General features: G+C 39.0%; 1 protein-coding gene across 1 annotated transcript in view; it reads right to left on the bottom strand.

The window, feature by feature from the left end:
* The window catches only part of LOC124594821 (pyrethroid hydrolase Ces2a), a 184,287-nt gene that overhangs the window by 134,073 nt on the left and 28,356 nt on the right, over nucleotides 1–21,858 (bottom strand). The window contains exons 3-4 of the mRNA XM_047133265.1: nucleotides 10,980–11,127; nucleotides 2,189–2,374 (exon numbers count right to left, since the gene is read on the bottom strand). Coding sequence (XP_046989221.1) covers nucleotides 2,189–2,374; nucleotides 10,980–11,127 — 334 coding nt within the window. The remainder of the gene's footprint in view (nucleotides 1–2,188; nucleotides 2,375–10,979; nucleotides 11,128–21,858) is intronic.

The following is a 21,858-nucleotide window of genomic DNA, read 5'->3' as shown; positions in this document are numbered from 1 at the left end:
TGCTGTCGTTGCGCGTCAACATTGCTTGGCAACATGCCACACGGGCAGCCATGTGGTCGTCCGTCAGCATTCGTGGCACCCACCTGGATGACACTTTTCGCAATTTCAGGTCATCATGCAGGATTGTGTGCACAGAACCCACAGAAATGCCAACTTTGGAGGTGATCTGTTCAACAGTCATTCGGCGATCCCCCAAGACAATTCTCTCCACTTTCTCGATCATGTCATCAGACCGGCTTGTGCGAGCCCGAGGTTGTTTCGGTTTGTTGTCACACGATGTTCTGCTTTTATTAAACTGTCGCACCCACAAACGCACTTTCAACACATCCATAACTCCATCACCACATGTCTCCTTCAACTGTCGATGAATTTCAATTGGTTTCACACCACGAAAATTCAGAAAACGAATGATTGCACGCTGTTCAAGTAAGGAAAATGTCACCATTTTAAGTATTTAAAACAGTTCTCATTCTCGCCGCTGGTGGTAAAATTCCATCTGCCGTATGGTATTGCCATCTCTGGGACGTATTGACAATGAACGTGGCCTCATTTTAAAACAATGCGCATGTTTCTATCTCTTTCCAGTCTGGAGAAAAAAATTGGAGGCCTTAGAACTTGAATGCACCTCGTATATATGTGAATGAATGTGTGTGTATTTCTCTTTTTTTCTGACTAAGGCTGTGGGTGAAAGTTTAATGTGCAAGTGTCTTTTAATTGTGCCTGTCTGCAACTTAACATGTCATCATTATTCTAACTAGCAATCTATATTTTCCTTACGCTGATGGTATTCCATTCTGGAGTTTCCATTGTTTGATTTAATCTTGAAAGATATACAAATGAATCAGCAGTAGCCCTACAACAATAGTGTCCTTCTTGTATTTGTTAACTTCTATACAGCTTGAGTAGAACCAGATTTCCTCATATCTAAAACTGCTTTTCAACTTTAAATTTGTTATAAAATCTTTACTTTTTTCTATCAGTTGAACTCATTTTTTTAGTTAACGCTGGTGTATCTTCACTGGTGATTTCTTTTATACATCTGTCATCATGAAACCTATAAATTAGCTGTAATATATACATTCCGATCATTGAGGCTTTGACATAGGAAAGTATGTGAGTTACAAACAAAATAAAAATGTACTTTTTTGTAGGCCACACTCTCAGTCAGCAACACCCCCCCCCCCCTCCACCTACAAGCACATGCGCGTGCACACACACACACACACACACACACACGCACACACACAATGGTGCCCTCAAATGATTTAGTCATTAGATTAAGTGTACTGGATGTCGATAAATACTATTGCTTGCAACATTTCTTATTGTTGTTTAGGGAACCAACTCTTTGAGGCAAAGCTCCTGATGAAATGTCTTTCAGTTCACCTGCAAGTGTTAAAGCATAAAGGAACTGACAGCCATAAATTGTACAATGAATTTTGAAAATAAATGTCAGAAAATCAATGGCATTTTCTGTCTGAATTAACGTACCTTTTCCAGTCAACAGTTTTTCAGGAAACAAAGGAACTATGTCTACAATAATCAGAGAAAACCAAGCTAAACTGTCTTCCAGTACCATCTGCACATCTTGTATGGACATGCAGTGAGTGATATTCAAGCCAAAACTGACCTATTCAAATACATTTTGTAGCAGACAGTTGTCCAAGTTACTGAGCAAAGTTTTGTGTGTTTGTAGTACATGAGTTTGCTTCATATGAGTTTTATATGTTTTGCAACCAGTTTATACAACTGAGACTTCTTTTTCGACACACCCAAAACCTGTCCTTTGTTAGTTACATGCTTTCCCACATCAGTGCCTCAACTGCCTCTTCATACACTCCAAATGTTCCCTGCTTTACAGTCCTATGGATCTAAGGACACCATAGCTTTTCCTGTATGTGTCTCTTTAGCAGTATATTAAATTTCATATTTGCATCCACATTATTCTGTGGACTAATTTTTGTGCTTTCACTACATCTTCTAAATTTATTGTTTTTCTTTTTAAACTAAATATGAGATAGTATTTCTATAGTCAAACACTACCTGAAATCTAAAGATCAGCTGATGTGTCAAGACCGTGATTTCTGTGTAGCTGTAGCCACTGAAAATGTATACCTTATCTAAAATAAGGAGAATTTAAATAAAAAATTTACTGTAACTAGTGAAACACTCTGATCAGAACAATTACCTTGTGATATCTTGGACAGTGACAATAGTATTGCACTGCTAGCTCCAGTGCCTTGCCCACATGCTTTAATAAGATCTGGATTTCCTCCAAAGAATTTGATGTAATCACGAACCCAATCAAGAGCCAAAGACATATCAAAAAGTCCAACATTTCCTGGGAGTTCTTTAGATGCACCACTCAGAAAACCTGTGAAGTAGGTCTTGATTAATTTAATATGGCGTGACTAAATGTAATAATATAACTATTACTTTAATAATAATAATAATTCTAAGATGAAAATCAAATGGAACCTAGGTAAGCTGTCTGGCTTTTGCAGATCATTTTGCATTACTTTTGTAGAATATCACAGATGCAATGACCTAACCAAAACAGAGCAAGACTTTAAAAAATCTCATTCAAAGAACTCATGGCAAATTTAAACTGAGTGTACTCAATATACAGAAGTACAAGTAGATTAAATAGAAATGGTCAGACAAATAGGTACTTTTAGAATAACTAGAAAATGTATTAGAAAGATATGTAGTGGATGAATGAATCAGAAAAATTGAAAGTGCATATGGCTTAACTTAGAATGTCTACAATAAGAGATTCACAAAACTAAATTATTATAAAAAGTGATAAGATGAGAATGTGAGTGAGCATATAAATGCTCAACAGCATTTATTTGTTTATCCTATGGCTTTTCAACAAACCAAAGAAAAAAAATCATGTAATGTAGGTCATAACATACACAATACAAAATCTTATAAATAAACGTGTAGAGTATTTACGTAATCCATCAACTTTGGAGTTGCCAGCAGGAGGTCTTCTGGTTTACCATTATACGATCTTGTGGAGCATTCTTCTGTAATGTGTCTGATAATTTGTGGTTCTCTGCAATTGCAAAGTGGGGATGGTTGCATGCCCCATTTGTGTAAAAACATGCACATGTCCCATTTTGAGATCTAAATCTGTTTAGCATTGGCCATGTTTTGTTTGACAAGTCAACTGGTTTTCTGTTGGTACACAGCATAGTATTATTTTGTTGTCCAATCCATTCTCAATTCCACGCATTAATAATTTGAAATCAGTGACACTTCCTGCTATTGTTGGTGGTCATCTAGACGGGAGTCAGTTATAGCTTGCATCATCGATAACTTGATGTAGACAGGTTTTTACTATCCATGGCATTTTTGTGCATCTTGATGAGAGCATTTATGCATCATAGTTCGCAGTGTGGAATGCCGACTAGTATTGGCAGCCATTTTGTAGGTGTTTTGTTTTGATAACAAGAGCAATTATTCTCATGGTGCTATGTAGATGGACATGTATCTTCTCTGCCTACAGGCTGTTTAGCCAAACTGGTGCACAATATTTAACAGTTCAGAAGACCCACAGCAGAAGAGTGTAGGGCTCATATGGATGCTCCCCAGGTTGTACCATAGAGCTTTTGAATGATGTTGTTTATTGTTTTCAGTTTTTCAGCTGTTTCTATTGGATGTTCTCTGAAAGGCTCAGTTGTATTGTGGGTCACCCCAAGCACTTTTGTGTTTTATTGTGAGTAGGTGTAGCGTTTTTGAACTGTATGTTGAGTTTTCATCCAGTGAGTTTATTATTTATGTGGGAACATGAAACATACTTTTTTGTGTAGTTTTGTTGGAGCCTGCATTGGAAAAGAAGTTTTCCACTACATCTAGGTCGGCATTAAGATTTCTTCTGACTATTCAATTGAGGTACATATTGTAGCAAGCACCCATCATTGGAAACCAACTTCCTAGTTTGTATTTTTGATATATCTACAATGTAAAAGCTGAAGACAAGTGGAACAAGGATTGATCCCTGTGATAGGCTGTTTCTTTATAATTTTCTTGGGCAGCTGATCTTGGATCCCATGACTGCTTGGAACAGTCAATTAGATTAGATGAGCAACTGCTTTGCAAGGAATTATGTGAAGAAGGTTGTATATCATGCCTTCTCTACACACTGTATCACAGGCTATTGATAAGTCAATGAATGCAGCTGTAGTTTTAAGTTTTCTTTGAAATACTGCCTCGATGTAAGTGATGAGTGGCAGAACCTGATCTGTGCAGCTTTGTTTTCACTGGAAGCCTGCTTGTTCACTGAGATTGCTTCAGGTAATCTTGCACTGACTCTATTCTAGTTAATCTGTTCTAGTTGGTTGAAGGCCACAGATAGTAGGGCTATTGGTCAGTAGCTCTTATGGCACCAATTCATTTTCCAGATATTAACATATCAATTATAGCTGAATGTTTAAATTTTTGTTGTATATTGCCTGTCTGCATAATGTCTGTGAAGAAATAAGCCATGCATACTTTTGTGTATTTGCCACAGTTTATTAGGAATTTTAGGTTGATATTGTCAAATCAAGGAGCTTTACCTGGTTTAACATGTTTAAGTGCTGTTAGCATTGTTTGGTTACTGTGGTTTTGTCTTTAAGAACTCTGAGTTCTCTTTCAACCATGACTGAATGTGCTTTGTCTTTTGCTCTTCTGTTTAACAGTGATTTACATGGTAGATAGAATGGACACATAAGAAAGAAGAATTTTAAGAAAAATAACAGGTGCCATACAAACAAAGGATAAGAATTAGAAGTAAAATAGAAATACATCAGAATATCCAGAAAACATCAGCAGTGATGACAAAATAGATATTGATCCTAAATGTCATCTGAGGCTTTCCTGGCATATATGCTGCTTCCAAGGTTCTTGGAATCCATCAGCACCACCTGATGTTGACAGAATGGTTATTTGCTGAAACACTGTGGGCCTTTGATGATTATATGTGACAGTACACTGGAATCTTGGAAGCCGGTATTGATCCTACTTGGCAAATTTTACAGCATGAGTGGGGACAGATCAACTGAACTATTGTCTTAGGTATTTGACGTCAGCATTAGCCTGCAACAAAGAGCTCAAAAAACATTTGAACATAAAAGATATTCAAGAACACTGGCAGCACTAGGCTACAACTGAACATCGGCGACGAATCAGCTTTGCGAGGCCCCTTTCACTTTCCAGTCATAAAGAAAATGTTCAATTAAATGAGCTGAATTATACACTAATAATAATTATAGATATACAAATTTTATTGTTATAATATAATATGATTACTGCAATGACAAAAATTACATTAAACAAAAACCCATTAAAATAAATGAAACTTCTGGCTTTTTTCCTCACTAAATTTTTTTAAAGATTACTTCATAGTTAATACTAGCCACTATTTCCACTTCAATTGATAGTACTGACAACACAAATAGTATTTCTTGGCACATCATGCCTCTTTAGTATGTCTAAATCTATTTTAACTTTGAGAAACTTGTCTTGGCAGAAGCTGTACTGACAGGAACTGTGAGCATTATTCTGATTGTTATGTAAAGATTTGGTTGTACTTCTTCCAAATTATTTTCTAGTATGTGCTGGATAAGTTGTTTTGCATCTTTGATTGAGTCCTGTAGGTCGGGTTTTAAAAGCTGGAATTCCTCATAAAGTTCTAAAGGCTGTATGTTGCTATTTGCACTGTCTTGAAGTATATTGTACCTAAATCATTACAATGTCTAAGAATGTCATCCTTAGGTACCAATTTCAAATAATTCAGATCATAAATAAAGCCAAATTTTTCAAAATATTAATTGAGTGCTTTGAATCGACATTCAGCATTGGCTATTATAGTGTCTCTCATTTTGTTAAAGAAGCTAATTCTGTACTGCACTTCAGCAGATTGCATAAATTCATCAGTTTGTTGTTCATAACTGAATATTCATTTTTTCCATGCTATTCTTTTGTTTTTAAACTGAGACTGATTTTTGTAGCTGCACCTTTCTACAAACAATCGAGTTTCTGCCACACTTGTTTCAAATGCTGTGTTCTGGAATTCTGTAATCCAGTCATAAAATGATCATAAACCATCAATATTGACTTTCAAATTTCTTTGAACTGATTGCCAAAGTTTACTTATGTTGCTGACACACAGTAAAATCTCAACCGCATGTGTATTGCAACAATAAACTCAAGGTTAACATTTCCTTCAAGACTGCTTCACAGTTGCTAAGAGTTTCGGAATCATCAGTTCTATTTTTCAGGTCAACCACACTTTTGATGACATCATCAAATAGCAAAAATATTGCTTTTACAGCTCTGATTCTGCTTTCCCATTGTGTTACAGACAGAGGTTTTAATTTAGTTTTTGTAAGATCCCAACACTTACTTGATTTTGTAAAAAGCACAGAAACTTTACTGACGAAGCCGAAGACCATTTTAACTGTTGTAGAAGTGTTAGCGACATCCAGCAAAAGCAAATTCCAACAATGACATCACCATGGTGTGAACAAGCTTGTGGATTAATATTGAGTATTCTTGTTCTAACACCTTTAGTAATGCCAACCATACTGGCACCGTTATCATATCCCTGTCTCGACAGTTTTGGATGTCTAGGCCATTATTTTCTAGTTCCTTTAAAATGGCATCTCTTAAATACTCTCACGTTGTTTCTGCAATGGCAATAAACCAAACAAAATGTTCCTCTATCTCTCCAGTTGAGCAATTAAAAAATCTTAATATTATTGACATTTGTTCCACACAGCTCAAATCCCTGGTACAATCGAGCAAGAAGGTATAATATTTTGCTCATTTGACTCTGTTTATAATTTTGTTGTTAGTAATTTGGACATTAATGTAATTAATTAAATTTGTATGTTGTGGCTCAGATAATGCTGACAAAGTTGCTTTTCATTAATATGTTGCAAGTGCTCTTTTAGTGATCATATCTGGATAACAACTTAAATAGGTCTATAATATTTCCACTGTTTCCACTATAGTTATAATATTTCCACTGTTCCCACTATAGTTATGGTTAAGGGATTCTCAATACCCTCTAAATGCCATACTGTATGAAGCTAAGTATTTTATAATATTGACCAATATTTGAAACAAATTATACCAATACTTTTTTGATTCCCTAATCAGTCTCTCATTTTCCTTGTCTAATGCTTTTCCTTATTTGATTCCTTTACAGAATTCCATCCATCTTATCATGCACTCCATGTGTCCTTGACTTTGTACATGCCTTTGCAATATCCTACTCAGATCTTTCCAGTCACAACATCCTTCTTTTACCATCTGTGGTTGCAAATGTGAACAAAGTCGACATGGAAAGCAATAAAATTTGTCTTGAGATGTGGAGTAAGCTAAACATCTGTGATGTTGCTTTTTGCCACTACTCAATTTTCTAGTAAAATGAAATTAAGTAAAATGTCTTTTATTTCCATCTTTGGGGTATCTTTCATCAGGGTTCTCTAGGTTTTGTTGGGGACTGTTTTGAATTAAATCATGATGTTGTGAATCTGTTACTGGAAATAGCCACTTTCCTGGATCTAATTCTATAAATGAATCTCTTATATGAACAGTTTGTTCTTGATTGTCACTTTAAAAGTGTTTATTTGGCACACAATCTCAGATCATAGCAGTTTCACCCAACTCCTATGCTGTATCAGAAAAGGTAGCAGCTTCATTCGACCCTGAAGCTGGATCTTTTTCAGAAACTAAAGACACTTGGATAAGAGCTTCATCGGAGGCCCCTGGAGCAGCTACACCTGAAGTTTTTTTAAGAAATTCCATCATACTTGAACTCATAGCTTTTTGAAACTTCCTGGCAGATTAAAACTGTGTGCCCGACCGAGACTCGAACTCAGGACCTTTGCCTTTTGCAGGCAAGTGCTCTACCATCTGAGCTACCGAAGCACGACTCACGCCCGGTCCTCACAGCTTTACTTCTGCCCGTATCTCATCTCCTACCTTCCAAACTTTACAGAAGCTATCCTGCGAACCTTGCAGAACTAGCACTCCTGAAAGAAAGGATGGTAGAGCACTTGCGCGCGAAAGGCAAAGGTCCTGAGTTCGAGTCTCGGTCGGGCACACAGTTTTAATCTGTCAGAAAGTTTCATATCAGCGCACACTCTGCTGCAGAGTGAAAATCTCATTCTGGAAACATCCCCCAGGCTGTGGCTAAGCCATGTCTCTGCAGTATCCTTTCTTTCAGGAGTGCTAGTTCTGCAAGGTTCGCAGGAGAGCTTCTGTAAAAATGGAAGGTAGGAGACGAGATACTGGCAGAAGTAAAGCTGTGAGGGCCGGGCGTGAGTTGTGCTTCGGTAGCTCAGATGGTAGAGCACTTGCCCGTGAAAGGCAAAGGTCCCGAGTTCGAGTCTCGGTCGGGCACACAGTTTTAATCTGCCAGGAAGTTTCATATCAGTGCACACTCCGCTGCAGAGTGAAAATCTCATTCTGGAATCATAGCTTTTTCTTTTTGATGCACCAGATTCCCATTTTCTCCCTATGTCTCTGTCTATTGAGGGTCCTCCAGACACGCTGATCTGAAAAACATTTTGTGCTAAGTATGTTGATAGGTATAGTAGGGTACTTAAAGTACTCAATGTCATAATACAGAGCGAACAGACTGTGTGATTATCATACTTGGCAGAATATTTTTCTTTTCTTCTGTCATGTGTGATAGCAGCCAAATAAACACGCCAAGAAAAAATGGTTCAAATGGCTCTGAGCACTATGGGACTCAACTGCTGTGGTCATCAGTCCCCTAGAACTTAGAACTACTTAAACCTAACTAACCTAAGGACATTACAAACACCCATGCCCGAGGCAGGATTCGAACCTGCGACCGTAGCAGCAGCGCGGCTCCGGACTGGAGCGCCTAGAACCGCACGGCCACCGCGGCCGGCTCACGCCGAGAAATGTATTTGTATACTGACTTACCATACGGTGGGGTTCTTTTAGTACATATGGCTGAAATTGGTACAACAAAACCTTCAGAGATAAAAGACTTTCTCACTTGTACTAGTTCAATAACTTGAAAAAAGAGTGAAGTGTCACTTGATAGGACTGGTTTCAGAAAGCTGGCATTACTGGCCAAGACAGTGCTCCTGTCCGTTTTGTCTCTTCCACAGAGCACTGTTGCATTTGCTTATTGTTGGATCGAAGTGTCAATTTGGAAAAACAGTGCATACCAAGTGAGTTGTGAATGTGGTATAAAGAAAAGTAAGTGTATTTTCCATTTAACATGCATCTTTCTTTAATGGGGCGATCAGCTTCCTCTCTAAGTATATAGTTCAATAATTTATTTTACAAAATTCTTTTAATCTGTATGAACGACTTTACAACAAAAAAGTCTCCTTCGAGATCCATGTGTTTGTGCCATCTAGTGCACATGCGCTGATTCATGGCAGGTATATCCTGCATGAATTGTGTAATGTAATAGGCCTATCAGAACCAGTCTGCAGCTGCATAGGTGTACATCTTAGATGCATCTTGTAAAGGGGCTTAACTGTCATAATGTTGCCAGACAACCCTAGATAAATACTACTACAGTCATATGGAAATAGAGATGGACAACTAAGTAGCTAAAATTTTAACAGCTTCAACAACTTTTCTGCAAGGCCCCCACAAGCACAAGGCCGTCAGCAGTTGCCGGCACCGAATGCCGCCACTGTTCAAGAATCAGAAATAACAGAAACATTGTCTTTAGAAATAAACAAAACTTAGAAGGTAAAATGTATTTGGGAATAAAACCATCAGCTGTACAGCTTGAAGAAGGAAAAAGCAGCATAAAGAGAAGATGAATACTGGAATAACTAGAAAAAACAAAGAAAGAAGATGAAATGATGCTGGGCTGTGATGTTAGCTGAACAATACAAAATTAAAAACTTAAAAGTGACAATAGCATGGCAGTGGAACTCTGTGATGGAAATAACAAACAAAAAATAAAGAAAGGCAAACATTCACTGCAAAAGAAGGATGCATTGCACATAGGTATTCTTATTATATCAGAAACCTACAGCAACTTTCAAGCATTCACTCTTTTTCTGGTATAAGTGCATACTGTCTATCATTCACACACAGATTCAAGGCAGCACTGGCTGTTTACGAATAGGTGCACATGAACGTGGATGTGGCCATTAGAGAAAAAAACTGGGATATGAGATAGGGGGAAGGAGAGGACAGTGATATGCAGAACAAGAAGAGAGCTGGAAAAGATCGATAAGAGTGGTGATGAGAGAAATGGTTCTCAGTGGATGCTACAACACCTTAAATACCTTGTCTGTTTCAGATTTGTAGATGACATCTTCATGAACAGCACCCATGGTGAGGCAAGCACATGCATAACAGCTTTTGTAGTCTGATGTGCATGACATACTTGAAAGTTCTGATATACTTTTCAACACAGTTTCATTTGCAGAGATCAGTCAAGTTCTTTAAATATTATATTTACTCAATTAACATTTTTGCAATTCTCAAGCTTGAAAGCACTTATTATTGTCACATTACACAATACATATGTTCACTTGATAATATTATGATAAGTATAGACTGCTACTCACTCTACAGAGGATAGATTGAGTTGCGGACAGCCACAATGGAAAGATTGCTATACATTTAAGCATTCACACAAAATTCGTTTTCCAGAAGTAAAACACACAAGCGTAACTCACACATACACAAGTTGACTGTCTCCAGCTGCTGTGGCTGGACTGAGGACAGCAACTGTGCCTGGTGAAAGCAGCAATGCAGCATGAATGGTGGGGATAAGGAGGAGACATGGGGTGCGGAGGGGGAGGGACAGCGATATGGTGGGGAGGAGGGGGGGAAGGTGTGGTACAGGTAAGGGGATGTGTACATGGAGGATACGTACTAGTGAAGATGTAGAGCTCCTTTGTTCCTTTGCTGTAGACAAAGAGAAAGCTGGCACAGTAATACCAAGAAAAAACCTCAAAGATGTGACTCACCCAATGTTCCAAGACGATATTGTATAGTAACAACTACTACATTTTTATTCAATAGTGGTGTCACTCCATATTGAGATGCTGAGCCACGACGGTAACCACCACCATGAATCCAAAACAGCACTGGTAAACCACTACTTCCATCTGGAAGCTGGATAGAAAATGTTGATTGTTGATATACATGATTTGATTGGTGTCATTTATAGTTCATTCAGCAAAATACACAAATGATGACAACTGGACAGAGACTAGCTGCAAATGACCAATTAATGACTATATCAGCACTCACTGATGCTTAGCAGAGACTGATTAATAAAGACATAAAAGATACAAATTACTGGCAATATTCCTACAGCTTTAGAAGTGGAATTATTTTGATTGACTGTGGGTCAGATAACTTTAATTGGGTTTAACACTACTCTGTTATGGGTAGATTTATAGCAATGCAGATGTCTCCTGTGTTTTCAAAGTAAGTCCACCAATACTATTAAAAAAAATATTTCTGAAGTATTTCATTTACCAACATATTTTTCCATTGATGGTACACACACTTTTCATAAACAGAAATATTAGGGGTACTTCTACAACTTGAACACTCTCAAATTTCTTATGAGAACATTCCTAGATAATGATATTTTGTAAATTACAGATTTTTGAGAGATGGCAAAATCAAGTGCAAGTCATGCATTACACAACAAAGATTAGAAAACACCTCTCATGAAAGAATTTTAACATTACATGTAAATACTATATTAAGATTAAACAATGGAAACTCTAAATTGGAATTTCAACAATGTAGGAAAAGACAGAATGCTACTTGCTGTAAAGATGACACATTAAGTGACAAACAAGCATAATTAAAAGACACTTACACATAAGCTTTTGGCCACAACCTTCATCAGAATAAGAAAGAGAAACATACACACTATTCATTCACACAAGCAAGCACACCTCACACACACATGACTGCCAACTCCAGCACCTTGCACCAGAAAGCAACTTTCACGTGGAATAGAAGCAGCACTCTGGAGGGTGCGGGGAACAGGAGGGATAGCAGTGTAAGAGTGGAGGGGCGGGGGGGGGGGGGAGTGCTGTCTGGTGGAGTGTGCAGGGACTAGACTGCCAATAGGCACAGCTTCAGGAGGTTGTGGGGCAGGGAGGTGAGGAAAACAGAGTGAAAAAGCAGAAGAGCATAGAAAGATGGTTGGTTGGTTGATTTGGGGGAGGTGACCAAACAGCGAGGTCATAGGTTGCTTTGGATTAGGCAAGGATGGGGAAAGAAGTTGGCCATGCCCTTTCAAAAGAACCATCTTGGCATTTGCCTGAAGTGATTTAGGGAAACCATGGAAAACCTAAATCAGGATGGCCAGATGCGGATTTGAACTATTGTACTCCTGAATTCAAGTCCAGTGTGCTAACCACTATGCCACCAGACTCAGTTAAGGAAAGATGGGCAGGTGCGTTGGCAAATGGCTGCAAACAAAGAGGGCAGGAGATGAGAATTGGGAGTAGGTGATAGGACAAAGGGGGCAGAAACTGTTAGGATGGGGATAGTTCTTTAACAAGTTGAGGGTGAGATAATTAAGAGAGCTCTGTTTTCACCATCTCCCTTCCCCACAGCCTCCTGATGTTGCCCCGTTGGCAGTCTAGTCCCTGCCCACTCTGCCAGACAATGTCTCGTCACCTGTACACTGCTATCCCCTCCCATCCCCCCCCCCCCCCCCTCCAGACTGCTGCTTCCATTCTATGTGAAAGGAAAGCTGCATTCTGGTCCAAGCTGCCAGAGTTGGCAGCCATGTGTGTATGTGGTGTGCTTGCTTGTGTGAATGAATGGTATGTGTGTCTTTCTCTTGTTCTGACAAAGGGCCAAAAGCTTATGCATAAGTGTAAGTGTCTTTTAATTGTGCCTGTCTGCAACTTAATGTGTCATCCTTATGGTAAGTAGCAATCTATCTTTTTCTACACTGTCTATGTTAGGATTAGTCTTGAAAATGGGAGAAATAAAGTTGCTCTTTATTTAGTTTAGACATAAGGGCAAGTGGAATCATTTCAGCTTGCTGCATTTCACACTGCTTATAAATGACCATATATAATCCTATTCTGCTATCATATCATACATCACCCATCATTACCTCATTAGAAATTTCATACCATATGTACATCTACTGTATGAACAATCAGTAGTATTTCAATCAGCAATTGCTTTTTAAATCAGACTACTGAAATACTGAAGCCATTAGAGAGAAACTGTAAGCATCTTTGTAATATGGGAATATGAGGGAATCTTGCAGAATATAGTCTGTACTTTTCATATTATTACATTGGGATTCATTCTTTACCCATGTTATTTATACTATGTCAGTTCACATTTCTTAAAACCAGTACATTCTTACAATCCTTCTATGACACTACATTAAAATTCTCCACCATGTTCATTCCCATTTGCTTCACTTTCTGTGTCTTTTAAGGATGTATACTATAGTTTTCATGCTTGAGTTTTTGGTATTTGAAGAATGTTTACTAAAAAAGGAAGCCATTACCACTATCTGTCTTCCCACATATATCTTAAATAAGCCTTCTTATGTGACTTCACTCCATTAATGTTGTTGCTGTCATGAGTCTGAAGACTAGTTTGAAGTGACTCTCCATGCTAGTCTACCATGCCCAAGTCTTCTCATATCTGCATAACTACTGCATCTTACATCCATTTAAACCTGAGTACTGCAGTCAAGCAGGGTCTCCCTTTAAAACTTTAACACCAACGTGCTGTCCCCCATCATCAAATTAACTGTTCCATGGTGCCTAAGAATTAGTCCTATCAACCTAAACTTTGCCTTAATCATATTGTGCTGTGAAGTTCTTTCCCCTCCAGTTCAATTCAGTGTCTCTTTGTTACTCAATCAATCTACCCATTTCATCTCCACCATTCTTTTATAGCACCATATTTAAAAAGCTTTTCTTCTCTTGCCTGTATTTTTTATTGTCCATGTTTCACTTCTATATAAAGCTACAAAAAAAAAACTTTCAGAAAGTATGTGCTAATTTAAATTTATCTTGGCCTAACAACCCACCTCAGCTTTGCACAAGTAGTGCTAAGTATCAATGGCCAGATGACTTGTTGGTAAAGTGATCAAAGTGATACTTTTGTTGATGGACTTCTATGTACAGTCTTGATAAGAACTCAGTGAACAATATTAGACAGCATCACTTTCATATACATGTGACCAACCGAGCTAACATGAGGCTCAAACAGCTTTACACTATGCTCAACAGGCAAAGCACACTGAGTAGGAGGGTTTTGGGGTCCATGTATGCCACATGACTGTACAGGAAAACAAGACATTTGAACAATACTTTCAACCTCAACCTGGGAAACTATGATCACAACCATGGGTAGAAACATAACCATCTAGAAACACTACTAATTAGGGACAATTAACCACCTGTGGGAAGCACCAACAGACAAACACAGCAAATATTTGTGAGCCCCTGCTGCACAGCACAGCTAATTGGTATTGCCAGCTGTAAACTAGCTTACCATCCAGCAATGAAGGGAAGCCATACAGCGCACTAAAACACAAACAAACCCAACCAAATCCCTTGCACAGTGCGATCGATTTATGACCAATCGACCACTCATAATGATCCTGGCTTTTGTTGCAGGTACAAATGCTGCAGCTGGCTCAGGAGACTCATAGGTGCCTGGCCCAGCAGTACCCCTCTTCGATAGGACTGTCGCTCTTTATGACGGCCTAAACTATGACAATGGAACCATGCATTGCATGGCACTCGAAACTAATAACAGCCTCACCCTAGCATGATCTGTCGCAGATAGCAAGAAAACTGCTACTGCTGTTATTACCCAACCAGACTATCACAGAGGTTTCTTTCCTTGCCACTTTTTTCCCTCTGCCCTTAAACCATTACCCTTCATTTGCTTTTCATCCACTATCTATCTCCTTGAAGCAACTACATTAGTGGTTAATCCTACCCAGACATATGGATGACATCGTGGTCTCCCATCCCATGAAGCCCTCGATTAATAACTAACAAATACAGAGATGACAGTAGATCTTCTGAGATAGTCACCACATTGGTGCAGGTGTGAAGGGGCTCTTCACCCTTAAAAAACATATAACTTCAATGTTTTAAGCAGTGTACACCAGGAAAGTTCTCATAGGTACAAATTATTCATTCTGAATTTAACTGGAATTTGGAGTGACATCTCATACATCCAGCTGCAGCCCCAATTCAATGTGAGCTACAGCCACATACTAGCTGACTGAATTGAGTACCAGTAATGTGTGGTCCACCCAATTGCAATGGATTCAGCACAGGCTATGCTCACTTGCTGACCAGTTGACTCCAGCATCAGTCCAGCATGAACTATATTTTCTGTGTAACCTTTTCCTGCATTTCTCAACATAGCATCAATAGAAAATACCCTTTGTCACACAAAACTGGTAGGATGCAACATTGGTATGCAGCACTCTCTGCCATCCAACATTGGTATAAACCACCCTTTGCCACATTACATTGCACAGAAACATCCTCTGCTCACTACATTGGCAAAGCACCTTCTGCCATACGATACTGGTATGAAGCACATGTGACCTAGCAACATTGGTACGGAGGACCCTCTGCCATGCAACAGTGGTAAGTAGTACCCTCCACCACACAATAACAGCACAAAGAACTCTTTGTCACACCACTTTGGTAAGATGCACCCTCTGCCTCACAACATCAGTACACCCTCTGCCATGCAACACTGGTGCAAAGCACTCTCGACCACACAATATTGGTCTGGGGGAATCTCTGTCATGTAACTTTGGTAAGAAGCACCCTCCACCACACAACATCAGTATGAAGTGCCCTCTCCCATGTAACATTAGTATTGGGCAGCCCCTGTCATGCATCATTATGAAGCATCCTTTGCCCTGTACCAATGGTAAAAAGCACCTTCTCCTATGTGACATTGGTACAAAGCATCCTTCACCCTGTAACATTGGTAAAGAGCACCACAAGAACTACTGTGAGTCCTAGGAGTTCTGTCATTCACAGCTAAGTGGCAATGGCAGTGTTTTCACAGTGGTGGGAGACATAGTTTAGTCAATTTGCACAAAATATTTATAAATTATATACACACACCTTTCTCAGAAATTAGTCTATTTAGTAATGAAAACAGAATCAAAATCCTGAAAGTAGTTCCTGAGATTAATCCAAACATACAGACAGAATGCATCAGCATACTTCAGTTTATATATACACAGAATATAAGATACATGTATTTTCTTTCTGTTGCTAGTCTAATGCTACAACCTCTTTACTTCTGCTAACATTAGCTATTTTGCACCCCATACAGTGAAGCTTGTTTACTATTTTCATGGTCTCATCAAGTAATTTAATTCCCTTAGCATTCCCTGACTTACTTCACTACACTCTATTACTTTTGTTTTGCTTTTATTGGCCACGTTGTAAACTATTTTAAAGGCACTATCTATTCCACTCAAATAATTTTCCAAGTCCTTTATCATCACTTCAAAACTGTAAAGTCATCAGGAAACCTTAAAACTTTTATTTCTTCTCCTTGACCTTTGATTCATTTTCCAAATTTCTTGTTGCTTTCCTTTACTATATACATACTAATAGGCTACAAATTTGTCTCATTTGTTTCTCAATTACTGTCTCCATTTTTTGTCTTTTCACTGTTAGGAATACATTCTGCTTTAGATAATCTTTCTCTCCTCACATTTTACCCTTGATAACTTCAGAATTCCAATGACTGTATTCAAGTTCATATTGGGAAGAGCTGTTTCTAAATCTAAAAATGCTATAAATATGGATCTATCTTTCTAATATACATTGTAGGAACAGAATCACTTGCATGTTTCTATATTCCTCCAAACCCAAACCTAATCATCCCCCATGTTGGCTTCTACTAGCTATTTCATCCCTTTGTAGATAGTTTGTGTTAATGTTTTATACCCACACTTGGCACTAACTGCTTTGGTAGTGAGACGGTCAAATTCTTCTTGAAGTCTGGAAGTATTTTACCTCTCTCATTAATGTGTATACTAGGTTGATCAACTTTGTCATGGTTGCTTCTCCCAAGTCACCCTTTTGTGGTTGATGAGACACGTATGTCCCTCTAAAATAATACACAGTTTTGAGCACTGAGACATCTATGTCCCATGTCTCCCTAGTGTTCCCATCTAGTGAGATGCTTTTGAACTTGAAGAAAAATACTAGGGCCATGGAGGGAATAAGACATGTATGGACAACTTGAGCTTATAGAAGGCAGTTTTAGACCTCTTATTTGTCATTTATGTTTAAGTAAAATGAGGTTTAAGAATGAAAGGATTAATAATTCTGAATAAATGTTGTTTATTCTAGGTGCGTTGTTTTAGTTTGGTCTTTCAGTGCTTTATCAATTTTTTTCTTGCAGTTTTGCATCATCTGCTACTTCTCCTCTTTTCATACTATTATCATCATGTTTTTTTTCCTTTCCTTGCAATATATTCATTCCATCTCTCAGCCTTGTCTTCTTTCTTTAGTACTGGACTGTCATCTCAGCTCTTAATGTTCGTACAGTTGCTTCTCTTTTCTCCAAAGTTTTCTTAAATTTTTCTATAAGTAGCACATACCTTTCCTATAATCAACAATGCATTTACAGCTTTCCATTTCTCCTACAGCCAGTCCTGTTTTGCCACTTTGCACTTCCTGTCATTCTGATATTATTGGCATCTTGTAGCTATTCGAGAATTTTGGTGTAAATTCTAGAACCACTCGGCCTTCTACTATCTCAAACACACAATATTTTAGATGTGAGTGTGGGATGATAGAATCCTACTTAATGTGTATCACATGTTTGTATGTGCAGGTTTGAAATGCAGTCGCGAGAGGAAGGTAGATGCATCGGTCGAACAGCAATGACAAGTATTTGTCGGGCGATCCATGGAAGTTTTAGTGAAAGTGTATGGAAGAACCATGGAGCTTCTATGTTATTCTGTGCTAATTGTGTCAGTGACCATTGTTATAATAATGAGAACAGTTGAGAAGGTACTCTTGAGAAAAACTCTTATCTTAGCCTTGTTGAAGAGAAGACATGTATTATAGTTGGTGCACATTGACAGTGCAGAAAGATACGTATATAGCTTCCTTTCTGTGTTTACTTCGTAGATTCTTACTTACATTGCATGTGAGTTTCGTATAGGAGGTGTAATTTCGAGTTTTAGTTACTGTAATCGTAAATTCAGGCAGATTGTAAAGGCCTTTACAAATGTCTGCTTGTGTCTGTGTATGTGCGGATGGATATGTGTGTGTGTGTGTGTGTGTGTGTGTGTGTGTGTGTGCGAGTGTATACCTGTCCTTTTTTCCCCCTAAGGTAAGTCTTTCCGCTCCCGGGATTGGAATGACTCCTTACCCTCTCCCTTAAAACCCACGTCCTCTTCTCTTTCCCTCTTTCCCTCTTTCCTGATGAAACAACCTTGGGTTGTGAAAGCTGAAATTTGTGTGTGTGTTAGTGTGTTTTTTATTGTGTCTATCCACCAGCGCTTTCTTGTTTGGTAAGTCACAGCATCTTTGTTCTTTATGTATATTTTTCCCACGTGGAATGTTTCCCTCTATTATATAAAACAAAGATGCTGGTATGTTGATAGACACAATAAAAAACACACAAACACACACACAAATATTCAAGCTTTCGCAACCCAGGGTTGCTTCATCAGGAAAGAGGGAAGGAGAGGATAAGACAAAAGGATGTGGGTTTTAAGGGAGAGGGTAAGGAGTCATTCCAATCCCGGATCGGAAAGACTTACCTTAGGGGGAAAAAAGGACAGGTATACACTCCCACGCACACACATATCCATCTGCACATATACAGACACAGGTAGACATATGTAAATGCAAAGAATTCCCACGTGGAATGTTTCCCCTCTAGAAACTAAGATGATTCCACATTGTATATGTAAATAAGGACTATGATGGTTCTACATCTTTTTTTATTTGTGGTGTATATAAAGAAAGAATAATGGCAAAGTAGTCATGCACAAAGAAGAAGACAAAAGTATGTAAGTTGTGAGATAACTATAAAGAAGTAATGAGCAGGAGATAGACAAGAAAGAGACATGCGGAAAGAAAGAAAAAGAAAGCAGGAGTGGCATGAGTCATGCTGATCATTAGGAAATGTCATTTTAATAAATACTCTGATGAATTTTATGATAGTGGGGCTTGAATAGTATGAGGGTAATTCCAGGAGAAAGGTCTCCTATTTTTTTTATAAGTACATAGACCTGTTTATTTCCACAATGGTTTACATCAGTTTACAGCTTGAACATTTAGCTTTTTTTTTGACATAATCAACATTTCTGTCGATGCATTTTTGTAGACACTGTGGCATGTCATGCCAACTCACTGTCATGCTGTTCAGAAAGTTATGAACCTCTTCTTTCACCTCGTTGTCGGAGATGAATCGCTTTCCAGCCAAATGTTCTTTTAACTTAGGGAACAGGTGATAGTCAGTGGGCACCAAGTCATGACTATGGGGTGGGTGGGTGTTTATGTTCCACTGAAGCTATTGCAGGAGAGCAACAGTTTGCAGAGCAATGTGTACACCCCTGCTTGACATTCCTCTTCTCCGGTTCTGAATTGCCCGTTTGAGTTTTTTCAGAGTCTCACAGTACCGGTCAGCATTAATGGTGGTCCCAGTGGGCATAAAGTTGACCAACAACCCCCCTTTCCAGTCCCAAAAAAGGTTGTCATGACTTTACCAGCGGACTGTGTTTGTTTGAATTACTGTGGCTTTGGCGAAGAAGGATGCCGCCACTGGCATGATTGTTGCTTGGTCTCAGGTGTAAAGTAATATGCCCTGGTTTTGTCACCCATGACAATTGAGTCCAGAAAGTTGTCCTGTTCGACTGCAAGACAGTGAAGAAATGCACGGGAAGCATCAACTTGCCGCATGTGGTCCTCAGTCAGCATGCATGGCACTCATCTTGACCACATCTTCCGTTAGTTCAATGTTTCCATTAAAATTCTATGAGTGGTGCTTTGGGAAACCTCAGGAACCAACGTGTGGAGATCATCCAGGATGATCATCAGATCTTCACGCATGCTTTGCTCAACCTTAAACACTGTCTCCTCAGAAATTGATGGTCTCCTGCTCCTTTGTTTGTCATGAATTTCGGACTGACCAGCTGCAAACTCTCTACACCACTTACAAACATTTTTGACATCCATGCATGACTCACCGTACACTTCCATCAATTGGCGATGGATTTCAGTCAGTGCAGTGCCCTTTGCATTCAAAAACTGAATAACTGCATGAAATTCTCACTTGGCGGTATCATCCAATGGGAGCTCCATTCTCAACGGCTGCCAAGCCAAGACTAAGCGCCTCAGTGCAGCATGCACATGTTTACACACAATGCATGAAGCACTCTTCATATCAGTGTGACCAACTGTCACACAAACAGAGGGAGAAAAGTAATGAGACTTACACTACTGTGAGTGATCTGGCAACAGTGTGTAGTTCCCCTTGTGTAGACCATTATTCATCCTTTCCAGATGCTCAGTCCAAGTTTCAGCTCTGTACAGCCATCATATGATTTTTGAGAGTGCCATCAGTGAAGTTGTGTTTTTGTTGTGTGTTACGAAAATAGAAAGCAGAACTTAGAGCAATGTCACATCATCAAGTTTTGTGTTACACCTAGGGAATCCTTGAGTGTAATATCTGAAAAGTTGAAACTTGCCTATGGGGAACATTCCTTATCAAGAGCACAAGTTCTTCACTGGCACGGATCATTTTTGGAAGGCTGAGAACACAATGCAGATGAACCTTCCCTAGGGAGAAATTCAACTTCAAAAGCTGACAAAAACATTGAACGTGTGCCTGCTCTTGTGATACTGATCCTCCAGGACAAAATGTCAATCACTTATTTTATAAAGAAGTCCTTGAAAGGCACAGGAAAAGGGTGAATTGGGTGTGACCAGACAGTGCAGACAACTGGATGTTGCATCACGAAATCACCCCAGGTCACACAGCCAATTCCATCACAGAATTTTTTACCTCAAAAGGCATTCCTGTTGTTCCATGGCCTCCCCCCCCCCCCTCCCCCCTCCCCAACTCCCCCTATTCACCTGATCTGAATTCTTGTGACTTTTTTCTTTTATTGAAATTGAAGAATGTCTTATAAGACCATCATTTTTGGACTCTAGAGAACATTGAAAAGAATATGACTGACATGTAAAAACACCCTACCAGTTGAAGTCTTTCAGCACTGCTATGAAGACTGGTAACAATGATTCCACTGGTGTATTGCTGTTGAGAGGAACTACTTTGAAGGGGACAATATTGTTGGTTTTCCAGAAAAAAAGCAAAAAACAGAAAAAAACATGAGAGATATGTTAATGGAAATTTAGTCCATGAGGTTGTGGGGATGCATGGATGTGTTGGCAGGCAAGTTCCTATTTGCAAAGTTTAGGGGTAATAGTATCAGTGGCAGAATCCAAAGAGTCCACATGTTGTTCAGGTTGTAGAGCCTATTAAGCAACTGAGTGTCAGGTGCCCCCCAAAACAGACATCTCTTATCCCATTCATGAACTCAGTCAGTTTGGTGGTGGCCATTTGTGTAACTCACAGCTGTTCAGTTGTCACGTTAGCTGATAAATAGCATGTGTTGTTTCATAACTTGTTCTGCCTTTTATGTTGTAGCATTTACCAGCAGTGGGGCTGGAGTAGGTGGTAGTGGGTGGGTATATGAAACAGGTTTTACAGTGAGGACCATTGCACTGGTAGTTACCTTGAGACAGGGATAATGGTTCCTTTGCCCTCCTAATCTATGTAACATTCTAGTTAAACCTAATGCCAGTCCCAAACCATTGT

This window comes from Schistocerca americana, chromosome 2, assembly GCF_021461395.2.
Source record: "Schistocerca americana isolate TAMUIC-IGC-003095 chromosome 2, iqSchAmer2.1, whole genome shotgun sequence".
In the NCBI taxonomy this organism is placed as follows: Eukaryota; Metazoa; Arthropoda; class Insecta; order Orthoptera; family Acrididae; genus Schistocerca; species Schistocerca americana.
This window is presented reverse-complemented; position numbering and strand designations above follow the sequence as displayed.